The 18,607-nt window shown below is 43.3% G+C and overlaps 1 protein-coding gene across 1 annotated transcript in view; it reads right to left on the bottom strand.

Moving 5' to 3' along the window:
• Positions 1 to 2,902: 2,902 nt before the first annotated feature.
• T265_13369 (hypothetical protein) overlaps positions 2,903 to 18,607 on the bottom strand; it is a gene marked incomplete at both ends in the record, with an annotated part of 41,449 nt that continues 25,744 nt past the window's right edge. The window contains 5 exons of the mRNA XM_009168603.1: positions 2,903 to 3,040; positions 7,320 to 7,482; positions 11,118 to 11,216; positions 11,301 to 11,396; positions 17,503 to 17,598. Coding sequence (XP_009166867.1) covers positions 2,904 to 3,040; positions 7,320 to 7,482; positions 11,118 to 11,216; positions 11,301 to 11,396; positions 17,503 to 17,598 — 591 coding nt within the window. The remainder of the gene's footprint in view (positions 3,041 to 7,319; positions 7,483 to 11,117; positions 11,217 to 11,300; positions 11,397 to 17,502; positions 17,599 to 18,607) is intronic.

Here is an 18,607-nt window from a genome sequence, read left to right on the forward strand (position 1 = left end):
CGAGGCAGTTAGAAAGCGTGTTTTCGGTTGTGTAACGGGTACTTCCATTGAAGAATGTGTCCAGCACCAGAAGCTGCGTTGGTTGGGACATGTTTTACGCATGCCGAACCATCGTTTGCCGAAGAGAGTACTGTTTTTCATGCCCAATTCGGAGTGGCGTAAACAGAGGTGGCCAACCCATGACCTGGCAGAGGAGTATGAAGGAGATCACGAAACGCTTGGGTGCTGTCGGTGCTACTCGCCTTCCAGGACGGGATCCGCGTGATCCCCACTGTGCCTGGTTGGAGACACTACAAGATATAGCTGCCAACCGATGTCAGTGGCGTTCTTGTTATCAGTTTCTGTCCAGATTGTCTGAGTGAATGTCTGGAGGTGTAGGCACCTCGGAATGATTGTGTTAAGCTAGCACTAAGTCCCTCCCCCGTCCACCTTTATTCTTTTCTTTATAATAAGGCTTTCAAATAAGTCATGGTTGTACGGCGGTGAAGCATCGGTGTTGAACACTGACTTCATGCTGTCGATGATGATGATGATGAGGGTAAAGCTTAGAACCGACCTAGAAGTCATCGTTTCAAAATTCTTTTATTACCAATCCCCTTTAAGAAAATGCTTTTTCATACAGAATAGTGCTAGGTTAGCCGAGTTTTAAGGTAGATGATGAAGCAACCAGCAAGTTTTCTTTCGACTCGAAATCATTCGGCTGTAACACCCTTTCTGTGCCTAGCTGCCATACCACCAGAAGGAAGCACGAGGGCTGGGATACTGTCAGGTTGCCCAAGCCTAGACAGGGGAAGTTGAAAGGCAGAGGCCGGGTTCGAACCACGAACCTTCCGGTCAGTAAATTCGCGCTCTAACCACTTGGTCCATCTCGCCCCACTGATCTGATGTGTTAGTTGAAATACTAACATGGCATTTGAGACTTGAATAACCGACACATTTTAGCTAGTTGGGGGCACTGACCCTTCGGCTGGTAAGGAGCAACAAAACTTTTAGCCGCCTCTATAACAATCTTTGCTGAGTTTCCTAATGTAGTTTTCACTAAATTCTCACGTGCACTGGACCACCAAATATGATAGATGTGGCTGTGATATAAATTTTAGGGGAATGATACCTGTTGCACACTTCGCCCGACTCGTACTTTGTGTTCTCACAGGGGCGTTACTGGTGACGAGGATTTCGTTGACAAGCCCGAACGAACAATCGTACGCGTCTTTCGGATGAAAGACCTAGGAACTACACATGCAACACGGCCTGAAAATGTGAACCGCTCCTGTGACCGTATTTGGGTTTTTAGGACACAAGAAAGAGTCGCGGTTGACAAACTGACCAAGTCATTTTAAAAAAGGCGTTGAAAGTCCTATCAAGAAGCATATGGGCAATACATATGGCGTGACTTCTCGTAAAAGTGTGGCAATGGATACGATGATGGGCTATTTCACAAAACTTCATGCCATTTGTGACTTCCGCCCGGACCAAGAACAAAACGTACGCTGTTATGCATCATCCGCGGATGTACAAGATCACTAGTTCTTTAAAGTCGTTTGTTTCTAAAATAACTCAGCAGCCAATGGACAAACAAGCGAATGATGGACAGACTTTCTTACCACCTTCGTGACAACGCGTCATATGCTCACACCATTTTATTGACATATTGAGACTAAAAACCCACATACTGTCATCTACTGTCGATAAAATGGAATGTTTCTATGACATTTGCCACCTAACAGGTGATTGGGTTATTTCGCTGTTTCATTTTTACGACAATGTGGTGGAGAAACTCAAGATTCATGTTTTTCGATAGTCTGGGCGTATTAGCCTCAGGAGGCTGCCATGTGAATCAACCGAATGACTCTCAGCTAAATCCCTTGCGCAAATCCAATTGATTTTCAGAGTCCAAGTTAGGTTCAACACTAGTTGCCAAAAGTAATACATTACTGGATTGAATCCTCCGTTTAGGATGTTCTTTTCAGCCTCCTCCCGATTACTGAGTTCTACCTGAACAATCTACTATGATATTCTGAACAGCGTACGAACAGACGTATGGGGAGGCTTCGTGAAACACATCATCATATGATGGATGCGTAACTAGTTTGGTCGATAAATAATTACCATTTGCTAGCTCTGAGGCGTAACATAGTGGATTGAACCATTAGTCAGAAGCTCCGGAATTCAAAGTTGCCCATGAGTGTCTTCATAGTGTGGATCCTTGACACTCCTAAATCCAAATGGAATGGAAAAGACGAAAAGCGTCTTCATCAAGAAAAGGCGGCTAAGGCCAATCTCCGATGTTCATTATATTGACTTGAGGGGATCTATATCCGAATTCTGGATACCGTTCGCACAAAAAAGTCGAATGAACGCACTTGATTGTCAGTCTGCAAACAAAGAATCGAATGATGACCTCCAAAAAACACTGTGCATTAACCAATCAAGCTCAGTGCACAAAAATCGACTTCTAATAAGCCTAAAGGCACAATACAGGATGTCAACAAGGTATGAATTGGAGACCGTCGAACCACAAGATCCCTAATACATAGAAAGGAGGTAGAACGGAATAAGCTGCAAGGTATAAAAATCGAAACACGCCAAGTAGAACAGCAATGAGCGATTGCACATGATGCAGATGCGGAGTCGTAGGTGATGAGGTTTCAAAATCAGGGAGGGAAGCGTTGATTATCGAAAAGCAATGTCGCATTCAATGAAGACAAATAGGAATCAGATCACAAAAGATAAGCGTATGTCGTGGGTTAAAAGATGAAGGTAATGTCGGCTGAGAAACGCAGTGCTATTGTAATCCAAACAATTAAAACGCCGATGATGAAAGTCAGTCAAAAGATAGTTCCACGGTCAAAACGGATTCCGTAAGACGTCATAAGGATACGGCTGACTGAAAATGGAACTCAAGCCACAAGTTCCACGTAGTTAGCGGGAAAGAGGCCTTGCCGACCATCAGCTGAGACGCCCAGCCACCAACCTTCATCTATTTGTTGAATGTGGAAAATCTGATCCCCTTCTGTGAAGGATAGTTCATCCTCCTCACCTGTCAAAGTGGGTAAAGCAATGACACATTTCAATAAATCAGGAAAAACAGAGAGAATGGATGGACGTTCGTTATGCCACGGTCGGGGAAATAAACTAAATAAACAGACGAACTGTGACACAAAGGCCCATAAAACATGTATTTGGGTGTTTCCCGAAGTGTCACTGTCCCATTTCAATTCAGCAGTGCTGTGAAGACAGGGTAGATAAAGTACAGTACTAGTGTTCGAAAAGACAAACGTTAACATCTCATGCATTACAAATAAGTAGCCGAAGAAGCGCGGAAGACGATGGTTAAGAACAACGATTAGGGGAAATCAAGTGTGTATGGGAATTTTAAGGGAGACTATTATGTACCGGCATGGAGATGAAGGGTGGTATGGTGTTAGCCAAACGACTTTGATAACCGTCATGCATTGTTACATATCAGCAATGGATCTACACACATGCTACCACAAGAATCCGTGGAAAATGGTGACATCCTACCACAGGTTATACCAAACCTGTTAGGAAGAAAAAATTACCCTACGTAGGGTGTTGAGCGCATAGTAATAAATTGGCAAACCGTACTAGTTCCGTCATCAATTTGCATCCAAATTCATGTGGAAAGATGTATCCGACCCGGGATTACATTCATTATGACTCAAAAGTGGCCAATATTGGGAGAACCGAGAAATCGGCGTTTGTCAAAACTGAGTGACCGACCTACTTTGGGACAAATTCAAGAAAGTCCGAATAAAAAACAATAGCGCAGCGAAGGTAGATTCCTAAAGGTGACTGCCAAGAAGGAAGTTGCGTGATTCACTTAACTCGCAGTAGAATTAATGCCGTCGGTGAAAAAGACGGACAAACTGTCAGGTGAAATTCGAAAAACCATGCATATTGGAAATAAAACATTGGGTATGGAAAGTATGGCTGGAGCAGAGCTGGATTCAGAGCGAAAATACATTCACTCTCGGAGAAAAGGTTATTTAGCGTAATGTGGGCAATCAAATCGGCGAATAAAACTGTGTTCCGAAACTTGGGAATTGCAGGATGCGATGCTGGACTGCTTGCTAATTTCGACCATAGTTGTGGTCAAAGCTGGCAGTATTGCTTGCTAGAGATGAAGAAAAATGTACATGACGAAAAAGCAATTCGGCGGTATTGTTTAGTTACTGAGAAGAACATGCATTCAATCTAGAAAATGACGCCAATCTGCGTTATTAAACTGATAAGCACTAAGCAGCGGATTTAGTATCACTGGAGATCAGCGGCAGCGCGCAAAATACACAAATACATGTGAAGATTCAAACCCATGACTTTCGTTTATTGCCACGGCATGCTCAGCAGCATTGTAATCAACCGGCATGTATACAGAATATAACACCACTAAATTTTGATCACCCAAGCAAGATTATGTTCTGGTAGTAACGGTGTTCTCGAACGACGTCCCAGACAGAAGGCTCATGCGATTTGTGAGCGGATTATTTGTAATCCGTAGATTCCTCACCTGACACGCAAGCAAACTAGAAGCAAAAAGCGCACACACTTCGAGCCACATGAGTATCACTCTGTAAACCCGACAGTAAGGATGGTTACGTCTCGCATGCACAGTCACGTGCATCGAAACAAAACATGGTGGGTAATATTTCAAAGATGTTGTAAAGTACGCTGTAAACAAGTGGACGAAATTTTTCGAAGCAACGGATAGCAGCCCCATTCATCATTTGACGAGATGTACAGCGCCGGCCAGTCAAACGGCCTACGAATTGAACAAAGTCACTGGTACCAGAGCAACCAGTCTGGATTGGATTGTCTGCATCTTACACTTTGCAAATACGGTGGCGGAAGCTTCCGAACGAACCGTATAACTTTTATGCAGACCACATGAAACGCGACAGAGTAGACATTGGATGAAGCACATCGATGGTAATCCCAGTGTCTAAAAAAGAATAGCAGGACTGTATCCGGAGAACAACTGCAGCGTCAGCTTGCTATCGTTATAGACTGCTCTCGGGCATTCTCTTCCTCGATCCCCCAGGAGGTCAGAATTGTGAGCATCCAGCTGTACACCCGCGGATATACTGATATACACAGACGGCGTCGTCATAACAAAGAGTGGTCTGTAAATAGGGGTGACTACGAAGCTGAGGACGTCAAGTCGGCATGACGGAACACACAATCACTACGAAAACGACGGAAGCCTCTGATGTCTATGGCACTGTCCTTTAGTGAGGCAAAAGCGGATGCATACTCTGCGACAGTGCGATTCATGTTGTCCCGAGCGGACACGTGCTCTTTGTTGGAAGACCCATTTCGGTGCCTCAGAATCTGGAAAAGTGTCTGATGGGTTCAAGTCCAGTTCAATTATAGGAATAACTTTAAGAACGGAAGAGAACAGAGTGATTACTGACCATCAGAAACAGACAACGAATGGAACACATAGGACAGTGGTCGGTCAAAAATGTTCAGTATCACTCAAGCGAATCAGATAAAATACACGTAAATTTCTGTTTGAAAGTCTGACCCGGGCGGTATTGGTCGATAGACTTATGGTGCCTAAATTAGCGACGCTGGATGGTCCATAAAAGTTCAGTCAAATGACAACTAACGGTTAACGATGGCGGACAACTTCTGCATCACTCTTCACTGTAAACTGCACATCCTGAACAACAACAGCAACATACGGTAAAGTTGATCGAATCACGTTTAAAAATCTAAGCGGACTGAAAAGCGCCTTCTACCTCTAAACGAAAATTGCCGTCGATGATTCAGTGGCACTGAGAACCAAGAGAAAGGGATGAATACCAACCGCACCGTACGTTTTCTGCACTGGATTAATGATACTCAATTTGCATCCAGATGTTTTAACACTCGATGATGGAGATTATTACCGGAAAATTCCGAGGACATGCAGTGACTACTGGTAGAAGACAGACATGCAATAATAAACAGCGGGATGTGCTGACCGTCTCTACCAAACTGATTCTATACATTTGAACGACTCATGACCGTCTCTATGAATCCAAACTGATTCTATACATTTGAACGACTCTTATCTGCAGACATCAATGCGCGACGGTCCAAAACCTTAATCACCATCACCACCACTTGAAGTTGTCCCAGTACCACTTTCATCCATCTGATTTCAACATACCCCGAATATTTTCCCAGAGATCTATGAAGTTCTCATTCTAACCCCTATCTTTCTATCTCCTAATCTAGCGATTTTCGAAGTTTAGTGTTGCACGCAATTTACAAACTTTCAGCCGTTCGATTTCCTCACTTCGGCTACGCTTTTCGCTATGAGCCTATAGAACTACGGCGTTTGATGTATCCTCACCAACCAATTGGCAAAGACTATGCTCTTACTTTGGAGAATTATAACACTAAGCCGGATACATTCACAGGAAGGTTGTTTGTTCTATCACTATCGCTGTCATATTAAAAGGTTCCGTGCCAATGATAACTCAGTTAAGGCCGTGCCTGGTAAACAGGAATCTAAGATGACAATCATCAATGGTAAATGTGTATTCTTCATGAACACAGACTTCCAATCTACGCTGAAAAAGTTTATACGCACACTATAAGAAAGCCCTAGGCAGTACTTCAGGGATGTAGAACGTCTGCACAGATGCCATCATCTACCATCCCACCGCGAAATGGTAACCAGTACGGATTGTGATGGTTGACCAGGATTATTCTCCCCACAAAAAGTCACCTTAGGGCATGACGTCAGTTCTCCGACAGGTTGTCTATTGTTTATTCTACAGACGACTGTTGTCTAGACGCTGATACCGCCGAACAAACAGAGGAACCCACTACTGTTGCAACACTGAACATATCTCGAAAGATACTTAATATGCAGTGCACGACGCCCGAGTATAAGACATGAATCCGGCCTATTCACATCCCCATCACTTTAGTTTGAACAGTCTTTCTCCTCTCCTGGTGAATCCTCACCAAAGTTGCAAGCACTGGACTTGATTTTCACTTTCACTGAAATTCCAAATCATTGATAATAAACAGCCAAGCGCGAAAGCTCAGTAATTCAAATAGAAAGCCACAATGCGGAAGATCAATGGGATAAGCTCAAATGTGAGAAAAAATGGAGTACAGGTATGAGGATTACCAATAAATTAAATAAATAAATAAATAAATAAATAAATAAATAAATAAATAAATAAATAAATAAATAAATAAATAAATAAATAAATAAATAAATAAATAAATAAATAAATAAATAAATAAATAAATAAATAAATAAATAAATAAATAAATAAATAAGTCGTACAAACAAACAGCCACAAGACCATGATCAGATTCAGATGTTACGGGTGCAGTAGGGGTCTCGACAACAGAAGCAGCGGTAGCAAGTGGTTGGGATGCATGAGCTGACGGTTCATCAGATTTCGCAGCAGCCATTGTCTCCGGTAAACTTGGTTGCGAAGACGGGGGAATCTATAAATAAGCGCGCTGAAGAGTTTGAATCATTCTAATCACAGAAGCCAAATAATTGAAGTTGCACTTCCTAACTTTTGGAAGTTGTAAATGATGTACCAATCAGAGCAGCAAAAAGTTGAATAAGTGACACAAGCAGCTTGAAATAGACATTTTCAGTCAAGAGGTTAGGGAGCAAATGACCCGCGCATACAGGCTGAAAAGAACGTACGGAGCTCGGGGTGACAGCCATTGGTCTGTTTCAAGTACGTCTCCGGATGGAAGGTCAGTGTATAGTAATCAGACGTCTAAGTCCGCTCTGTAGCCCCATTAACCAGTGAATATCACCAAATGCCCACAAGTTCCAGTGCACTCAATCAAACTTGGGAAAACAAGGCTTGTTGTCAGCGTTGACATCAGACACGTCCAGGAAACACAACTCGGCAACAATTCTGAGCTGTGAGCTAATGACCCATATATATGATCCAATATACAGGATTACGAACAACACCGAAATGCTGTACGCATAAGATCTGTCTAGGACCAATCAGTCTGAGAAACAGATTGCTAATTTAGAGTAAAATGTTGTCCAAAAAATTAACAGCACTGAAGTTTAAGTCAGACTCTAAGGTGAATCTAGGCATTCGAATACTTAGTGATGTTATTCGTTGCCAAGACTAGACTAATGGGCAGGTTGGCTGAACGAGACAACTCAGTGGTTCACATCTTTGGCATCATCCAGAACTGACTTCTGGTCTGTCTCATGAAGTGGATAGACTGACCTACTTGAATTTTCAATTATTATCAATATTAATCCTTCGGTGCCTAGCTGACATTCCACCTGAAGGAAGGATAAAGCTGAGATACTGTCGGGTTGCCCAAATCAGGATGCTGAGGTTGGATTTAAACCACGGACCTTCCGCGGATTAACAGCTGAGCTATCTCGAGCCCAGTATACCTCGACAGATGCTGAGGTATGCACCCCGATAAAGCCCAGTCCCTTCATAACGGAAAATGTACTGATAACAGAATCATTAGTCGGGTTACCGTGTAAAACAGACAAAAATCAGCTTGAGATGGCTTCAAACAGTTTACACGACCCTGTATGCCCGTGCCTATGTAGGGCGATCTCGGGTTGTCTCCTGATTTTTATGAAGCATTGAATTTGCCAACTGCGTTGTTATATCTAACAGGTGATAAATTACCGGCGATCGTGTCCTCGCAACTAATGCATTTCTCAGCTTCATCCTATTGAGAACTCATGAAATACAACAGGAGAGTATCTGCAAAAAAGCGCGATGTCCACAGTGCGGCATTGGAACAAAAGTAGAAAACGCCTAAACACTGTGAAGTACAGCAGGGTGTGTGATACAGGTTTCGTGAAATCTCCAGGAAAGGACCTCACAACCACAGGACACCATAAGACGGTCGTAAACTTTTGTCACATAGGGACGTCGACAGTCGACTATCGAATGATTTCCTTCGGTGCAAATATCACCTATGCTATCCGCAAAACAGAATTATTTGCAAAACCGCAGTGTACACACCGTTCGACAGACGAACGGACATCATTTCGGCAGCATAGATGCCGAAGATGGACAAAAGTTGTCCTGACTGCCGATTCGAGAAGTGATCGTATCTTAAGCTATTCAGCGGAAACTCTTACTGCTGCACAGGTGAATGATTTACCTAACACTTCGATTGCCAGGCCGCAGAGGGTGAAATGTAGAGGTGATCTAAACCATTATTTGAGCAGCACTTCACACAACTCGCGTGAGAAGCATACACTGAATGCTAAACGGCAATAAAAAATTTCAACCAAGGAGATGCGGATGCCGCCGGACCATTCTGATCCCTGAGGATTCAGAAGCAGACAGGAAAGTTTCAAGCAACAGACCAGCAATGAAGATGAAGAGAAATACTTAGATAGTAGTAAACCCTGGTCTTCCACCAATGGAATCGATAAACTCGAACGAACGTTTGCCGCTGACCCCTAGGCGCCCACAGGGGTTGTGTACAGTGCAAGACCAAAATGCTGATCACCTACACAGTTTCTGGAGAGCGATACAAGCAAAGGTGGTCTCAAATCAAATAAAATCTTGATTGTCAGTCGCTGAAAATAGTCGTTTTGCCCAAATCCTTGCCGTGAAATGAAGATGTGGGCACACATCTTTGAGTAAGACAAAACTCAGCTTCATCGTGATGAATGTAGGACTCTCGGGAGTCGATCAATTTGTGAACAATGTCAGAGCGCATCTTGGATAAAATGGTCACAGGGCTGATATGACGATGGCTTTCGCACGATGATTTTGCGCATCCTATGATGATTAGAATCACAATCGAAGCGCACATATTCTGTTTTCCTTCCAGATAATATAGTGGGGTCATCAGACTGCTTAAAACTTCAGCACCTTCGAAAAGTGCAGGATACCAAACTTGCGGATCAAGTGTCTCGTCCAGTTGAAGGATTTCAGTTGCTGACATGGACGTTCTTCTGAAAAGTGTTTCGCTGATGAACGTCACCTGACCGTTCGGCCAAGTAAGAAAAAATAGGGTAAGGTTGTTTTCTCACGTTAACGCCCTCCTTCTCTTCAGCGTTCGCGATTTGTTAGCCCGCTATGACCTTTTGGGCTCGCGATTACTCAGTAATAAGAAGATTCATGTGTAACACCGTACGTGGTGCGATGTGCCCAAATAGGGAAGTGCAATGAGACGGCAGAACGACGAATAATAACAAGACTGAGTGGAGCACCTGCTAGACCCGGTCGCAGCTTCGTGCACGTACCCATGGCTGACAAGATGCGTACGTAAACATTTCTACAGAACTAACAAGTAAGTTCCAGTTATTTTGTTTTGGCTAATTTTGACGATGCTTTCAGAGTCGAGTGTCACAGGGAGTAAATTTAGAACCAAGGATGGCAGCAAACTTTCATCACTACAGCACACAAATTACATGACCGAAAGCAGACAAAGGGGACATCACAGTTGGTACACGCAAATTTGATGTATGGAAATCCGGAATGGTCTCCAACCTTACCAAAGAAATCAAAATTACGCGGATACCAATCTAAGAACTAGGGGAAAGCACTTATGTAGTAGTAACGAATAGATGGAAAGGAGGAGAAAACAGGCAGATACAGATTTCACCCCATCTACTTTTTACGCCTAGTATCCTGCGTACTGGGTGAATTTGCATGATTGTCTTAGAAATACTCGATGAAGAACAGGTAAGCTAAGAGAACCTACGCATTTGGGTTGTTCACCTAGCCGAGTGTGACAATAACCTTTCCATAAAAATCCGCTTCAATGGTACAATGATCAAATATGATGGGAAATCCCTGGCCCGATTGCGATTAATTCGAGGGCGATGCGTTACCGACAGGATGCAGAATATTAAGCAGTCTGTGTAAATATGACCAAATCTTCAGAAACCATATGACAGTTCGCCATAATCAGCCTTATCTGCTCGAATAATCATTCAGGAGAAATGAAAAATCCGATGTGACGATCGCAGACAGAAAATGTTACGGTTGGTGTAACCTTTTGTTGATGCGGTCACGCGAAGTCTTTGTGCAATGGAGGCTATTAGAGATTCGGGTTAGAAATTACGGGGGTGGAAGACTAAATATTTGAAGACCAGAGCCTATATCACTCACAGTTGGAGCAGTTGTTCCATTAGTGATCACCTCGTTGGATCGGTTGAGTCGAGCAGCTCGAATTTCGGCTTCAGCGTCGGTACGTTGGTATCCGTTGCCCTGGAAAATGAAAATATTGATATGAGGAAAGACTGCAAAAATGATTGAAAGACGGATAAAAAAGTTTAGTAGAGCTACACGTACCGTGTTGCTGGGTGGTTCTTGTGCCTTTGCGCGCGCCGCTGCTTCCTTCGCAGCCAAAATTTCGGATCTTGGATCAGCCCGTTGCCAATTTGTTCCCTGTATTAAAAAAAAATCACGTCCTTTTGACCTGTTCGACAAAATTGCCCTAAACATAAATTCGCAATCCTGAAAATGTTTCCGCAGATGAGTAGCGGAAGTTGGAGCACAGTACCGCAAAACAGAGGACCTATGGCGAATATGTCCTCTCAAAAGATGTGAAAATAGACTAGGATAATTGGAAAGAATAGCATCTCGAAGGGCCTCCTTCAGACCTTCCTGTGTCTGTAATCTTCCGTAAGGTTTCGTGAGATGCGCAATGCCGACGAATAAAGGAACCGCACAGTAGTTACCGGTTGTTCGGCGTAGATTCGCTTCACTTACTAGACGGAATTTCCACTGAAAACATCTGCTGGTAACCAAGGCTCCAAATGATCAAATGATTTGAATATGTAGGCATCAAAATCAGTCTACAGCGAAAAACATCGGGAACGACTGCTTCAAATGAGTGGACCTTGTAACGTTCCCACCAGGCATTTATCCGTGAATAAAAACGTGAATTTCTGCGTCATCATTGTTCCTGCTGTAATTTTAAGAGAGGAACTGTGCAGCTGATCAACAGTGATGTGAGTGTGAGCCAACCTACAATCACAGGAAAAGAAAGCTGAAAATGTTCTTCAAATCCCATCGTTATTTTAGATGATGCAACATTTCGAAGGACAATTTAGCTGACATCACACAACCAACATGAGGATCTATACATCGCAGGCCCGACACTGCGATAACAGGAAGACATGAAACCACCGTCAACCCAGCATTCAAAAAAGGGTCAGAACTGAAGTTTAGTCCCGTCGCCTGGGAGATGCTCCCACGAAAACTTGTCATCACTGACAACAAGAGTCGGGTTCCACTCGTATTGTGAATGCCTTGACCACAAGTGTGACCTACGACAACTTTCCATACACGGACAAACATAAGGCAGACTAATGCTGCCTTCTCTGACCTATAAACAACAGTCCACCCGGTCACTCGGACTGCTTTGCGTCTATGGTTCTACTTCAATGGTGTTCCAAACATCTACACTACGCTTCTCTCCTTACAATCTACAAGCCGCAGGAAGTCAGCATCTGCGGCGAATTTAGCAACAAAGATGGCGTTCCTCGGGGATGAATTATCGCCTTCGTTATTCAGATTTGCGACCGAATTAACCACTGAACAAAGCTATACCTGTCATCTCCCGTATGAACTCCGTCCCTGTAAACTAAATTTGAGATTCCACCGGACAAAACGATACACCAAATAATCTCAGTAATGCATTCATGTGGTTCGGCAAGAGCTCTGCACCTTTAAAGCTCAGAGGGCTATTGAAAGACCGGGAAGCAGAAACTCTTTGCGACATACGAGGCGGTGGATAGTTGCATCACACAGATGTCAACACTGATGACGAAAAGAATGCCAAGATAGCTACAGCCAGTTTACTTTTCTTCAAATTAGGCATATTTGGAGTCGACGCGACAGTGGCCTGTTGGAAATACGAAAAACCGAATAAAATGGCCTTAAATGAGGTAACGCATGTTATCTGCGAGGCTGAGGTCCACAGATAAACCACATCAAAATGCTGATGTCACTAGTTTTGCCTTATAAAAAACTTGTCGGGTTGGATTATTCCGACAGTGGGTTATCACCGAACGTATAAGTAGACAGTTCATCAAGAAAATAATTCTATCTCCCCGATATCCACACAAACCAACCTCAAAGCAGGTCGAAGAACACCGTAAATCAGGGAATAACTTGAGTCAAAATTTAACATCATCATAATTTACAAGGGTATAACTCCAAAGCGAAAGGTGTTGAAAAATATAAACGCAGTGCGTATTACAAAAGCAAACATCAAGGTGCGTGAAACCTGCTTATGACGGGGTGTTTCAAACGATGGAATGAAAGATTGGACACAATCAATACACATAAACACACGCCAGTCTGTTGGTGCGATTTTGTGAACAAGTAAGATCGGGAAAAACTGCTCACCTACTGTTGAAGAGGGCGAATTAAGGAGACTCGAGGGTTAGTAACTAGGAGTTTTTCTGCATGCAAAAGCTCCAGAAGGATCAACTGCAGCACAATTCAGCGCAAGAGGTGTCAAAGTCTCAAGCATACAAATACAGATCTGTCACCACAAGTCTAAGAATGAATGCCTAGTCTATCAAAGTGATCCAGAAATTGAAGTTTTAGAGCAAAGACTGAATTAAATAGTCCGGGATATTTAAATTCATATGATGACATCTTTAGTTTTCTACTGAGATATATCACCCGCAAGAAATAACAAAACGTGTCTGCTGGATGTGAACTCTACTGGAAATTACCACTTAAGAGGGAAATAACTCCGCTGCACTATTGAGGAGTATCGGTAACTCAGGTAGCGTAGGTGATCGCTGGTTTGTTTACAGAGTCCCACTGACGCATTGATTAGTATACTTGAACATAATGCAACAGAGCGAATTAACGGATTACTCAGTGACGTTAATTAACAGACTATTTGATGCACCATGGCGCACTGACAACTTACCGAACCCAACGCACAACACAGGATAGTCGCTAATCCGACAATTCGGGACTAACGAAAGATTAACTGAGACAGTCTGAACGGGGTAGCTCCTAATAGATGGATGGGACGAAACAAGCACTGTTTCCCAACAACCCAATTATCGAAAAAGTGCAACCACCACATAGACCGAATTGACATCATGGCCATAAACTGTTTCGAATGGTGGTGTTTTTCCACACTTCATGAGAACGCGGTCAGAACTGTTTACGAGCAGTGCATGGTGGAATATAATTTTTTGAATCGGATCAAAGTAGACGTTTTGGAACGACGTGCCCGTACACGATTCCATCGCAGCGGCAGCGAATCTGGCGTCCAAAATCAGACTAGCCGCAAGCATTCTGTTGTAGAATATACAGGAACCTGAGATGATTGTAGTCACCCTCGAAACCGCGAAAAAAGTACGACTTTGTTAGGCGGAATTAGAGCTAAAAGTGGTCTGTGTCGTGGATGCTAAGCGAAGTTGTCAAAAAATGTGGTACTTATTGGGTAGGTAGTAGTGCGGTTGTGATGTAGATTTGTAACACCACAAACAAAGTGAAACGGGGGGAACGACGATTACAAGTGGATTAGTGGTAAGTAAACGTTTTCGGTAACCATCCACCGATCACTACGCATAAAAGTGCAAACTAGGATAAGTTGTCAGTCCATACAAACGATCAGCCTAAGAACCAATGGCAAAACTAGCTTAGGCACAACGTCATCCGCTTTGAGGAGGCGTTCAGGTATACGCCGAATGTGTGGTGTGCACCTACTTCTTCTAAAAGGAGAAAGGGGTTTTTCGAACTGATGATGAACTGATGGTTAGGATATACGATTTTACTACCTTTGGCTGACTAGGACCTTTTATATTGTTTTGAAGGCGAAATTTACATCTACTTAGTGCTTGGTTCCGACCAAGTGGGCCAAAATGGCGATTGAAACACTCCTCGTCAAGGGTTCTCCAAGTCAGCGCAGATAATGTTCCAGAACCTGTATTGGAGCATGGATTGGCCTCCCACAAGACGAGGTAAAATGTGGCTTTCGAAATAAGATATCTTCCTCGCGTAGCACCTAGCAGTGCCCGTTGAAGCGTGTGTACACCCTTTCGCTGTGGTCTTCCTTGAAAAAGGGATCCGTTTCTGCTCAACAGTTTAGTGAACATCCTAGTTTGTCAGCCATGTTCCTCTGGGTGAGACCTGATTATCATGTTGGCAGCAAACCTGAATTCACTTTCTATAGTGTTTTTGCGATCATTAATAAAGAACTAGTAAAAAGTGCACACCAGACTAGCCCATAAATTAACCAGAAGCGTGCCACGTGATGCTGGGCTAACTAACAAGTTGGCCAGCTTGATGAAGCCGTGAGATAAGGTGTTAACTATTGGTCTCGGTTCGCATTCGGACCCGGCTGTTCGAAGGACGGCTGGTTTTCTGGAAAGACGTCTACAGCTTACAGAAACTGAAATAAGTGAACCATACGGGCTTTATTGTATGCACCATATACGCAACGCCAGTGGAATCGTGAAGACGTTATGGTAGACCAATACCTGCATTTCGGTACTCTTTTTGAACACTCTAACAAGGGTTCAAACAGGAATGAATCGCAGGAGTTCGTCCTACAGAAAAATGCTTCAAAGTGGTTTTTGATATACTGAGCTCTTGAACACGAAGCTATACGTACGCCAGCATAGAAGGGGTAGACCGAGAAGAAAGCGAACACTACAGAAACAGAGCAACATATTCGCAACGAGCACGACGCTTACTTCAGATGTCTGTGGATTCAAGTTAAACGAGCATTCATCAAACAGTTAGTGCGGTAATAATTCATAGAAATTCACAGGCAGTACAACGTGTTGACCTGCAAGTATTCAGAACCATACACATTAGCTTCCGTCACTTAAATATCGACAGGTTAGCTAACAGAGTGGCCAGAATAACTGTGGATACTGCTGCTAGATGCCGATCATCCTCACAAGTAGTACATTCATGTCATGTAAACCTGACAACTTGCAAGAAGACAAAAAAAGGTTACACAAAATAAACCCCGTAACAAGTTGGAGACAAAGTTCCAAAAACTCTATCCTATACTGATAACGGGGATTGCCAAATAGCACACGGAAGCCCACGGTTACGGTTTCGAGTTTGTACAAATTAGTCAAGCGATTAGCTATTCACAGTTACTTACAATGCGTCTCCATGATATCGGTTTGTCTGTCATGGGCAGAGTATACACTGCCATGGTGCGATCCACGCTGCTTTATGTATCAGAAACGTGACTTCTCCGTTCAGAGGACGCATGGTAGGTGTCAGTGGTAGGCCATCGGTTTTTGTGAAACATTAACCAGGTCTGGGAGGATTATCCGACTAACAGTAGTGAGGTGCATCATAAGATTTCAGGAAAAAGGAATTCTCCAAAAATAGATGAGCTACTCATACATTATAGGTTATGCTGGTTGAGACCCTCTGTCACGCACATCTTTTTTCCACCAGCCCTGTGCTGAGTGGAAGCCCTCGAGAGGTTATTAGTTTATGGTCTGGGAATGGGGCACGAAAGCATTAACCAGAAAACTCCGTCGGCTTTAAAACTGCAGTCTTCGTGAATAAGGATCCTGGGAATCAACTTATCAAAGGCTAATGACCCTGTCATAGATGGCTCAGTTACGCGGTCACTGTGGCTTGTGGATCAAAGCCATCGCCATCAATGCATTGTTATTCCCAGTTCCTTCAGAGCAATATACAGTGCTAAACATCTGATTATGCCATCACCTCTAACGTTTTGGTATATCATCCCCGTTCTCCCATTCCCCGTGGATCGAAACCGTAGTAGCTAGAACCAACGTAACTTTGGTACATGGTTCACAGCTGATAAACTGGAATGAACTGGGAGAACGATAAATATCTAGTTCGTTATGGAGCGCAATTCAGACGTGCTGACCACTCAACCTTTTGCGGTTTGTTACGTTGGAAACCCTTTCCAGTTAGCTGCGGGGGTCAGAATTGCCCTGCACAGAAAGAATTTCGGTTAGCCTTGGATACAAAACACCGGGAAACAAGTGGGTTTTTATGGGTCCGGCCTTGTGCATATCGATCACAATACAGCATAACTACTATGTGCGCTGCGTCAGACAACCAATGTCCTGTACTACCAAGTTCGGAACCCGCCGCAACAATTCCCAGAACGTGATCTGAGTGAACAACGGCGACTTTCACTGGCCATAACTTCATGGTCAATCCCTCGCTAACAAATGGGGTCCACTCTTAAAAGGGAAAAAATTCCCATCTCATCTATCACTCAAGGGATCTCCGTTAGAATAACTACCAGATACAGGGGGTTGTCCATTGAACGTAGTCAACTGCAAAAACAATTACTCATGTGCACCAGAGTTAGAGAAAAATTTCCAAACTGTCTCTCTACAGCAGTCTGGAGATGTAGGCGGGGACGGCATTTAAATATACACCTACCGTGAAACCTACATGCTATGTAGGAATAAAACGTTTTCGGCAAAAATTCGTGCTAAAGCCCCTCTTCACAAACGACCAAGAAATGCAATAACATTTAGACTGACTACAGATATGGACTCACCACTTTATAATTACCTCCATTGTCTAACGTGGGCTGAGAGAGCTTCCGGGCATGCATAATTTCTTCAAGCGGATTTATCTTCTTGTAGGCGGACGACTACATCACAAAACCAAACAAAACGAGTATCGTCAAATATGTGAGGTCAGACGAACACACGCGGAAGGTAAAATATGCTATCACAGTCAACGCCGAAATCAGCCGACAACAAAGTAAGATGACCCCAAATGGAATGCAATGAAGTGTAGTGATCGCTTATAGCTAGTTATGTGAAGTGGACCGTCCAATGCCCCAATGTGAGCTGTTATGCCCCTACAACCGCTGAATCTTCTCTAATATTTTGTCACCCAAAATGATGAACTATAAATCTGCTAATGCTCAGTTGTTGTCACATTACATTATGTTGGAAAACACGATAATTTAACCAATTATCCATCCATAACCAATGGAAAATACGAAGTACACGGAAAGCTCCGTAATGCCGATCTCATTTCCATTTAATTTGACTACGGGGGTAACCGACACTGTGATGCTGGAGTTTTCAGTGTACTAATCGACAAAATACGTCAGTAAGCCATTTTCACGTGGGTGATATAGTGGAGGGAATGCACCGTGCTTCGGTATACTTGGTCGGTATGTTCGAGCCTAAACAGCTGCCATTGTTGACTGCCACAAACAAAATCAACGAACGGTAGCTTTTGTGAATATAACAATATGCGTTCTATCCCAAAGCATGCAGACATATGAAGCAGTATGGGTTGGTGAATTGCATGCAGACTATGAGGCAGTACGGGTTGGTGAATTTCAACGTACTAAAATATCTTGGCGGAGATGGATCCATATCCATCCAGCTTTTCCCAAACCCATAAGCGTAGCAGTGTACCTTCATTTCCAACACCTATTTTGTCCAAAATTCTTGAATCATCATCATCATCATCAATGACAGCAACATCAGTGTTGGCACTGATGCTTCACTGCCGTACAACCATAAAGTTCGTTTAGTTATATACATATATATATATATATATATAATTGTATTAAAAGCCCTACAGTGAAGAGAAAAGAAAAAGAGTGGGTGAGGGAGGGGACCTAGTGCTGGCCTATGTCA

The sequence above is a fragment of the Opisthorchis viverrini genome, assembly GCF_000715545.1.
Source record: "Opisthorchis viverrini unplaced genomic scaffold opera_v5_61, whole genome shotgun sequence".
NCBI lineage: Eukaryota > Metazoa > Platyhelminthes > Trematoda > Opisthorchiida > Opisthorchiidae > Opisthorchis > Opisthorchis viverrini.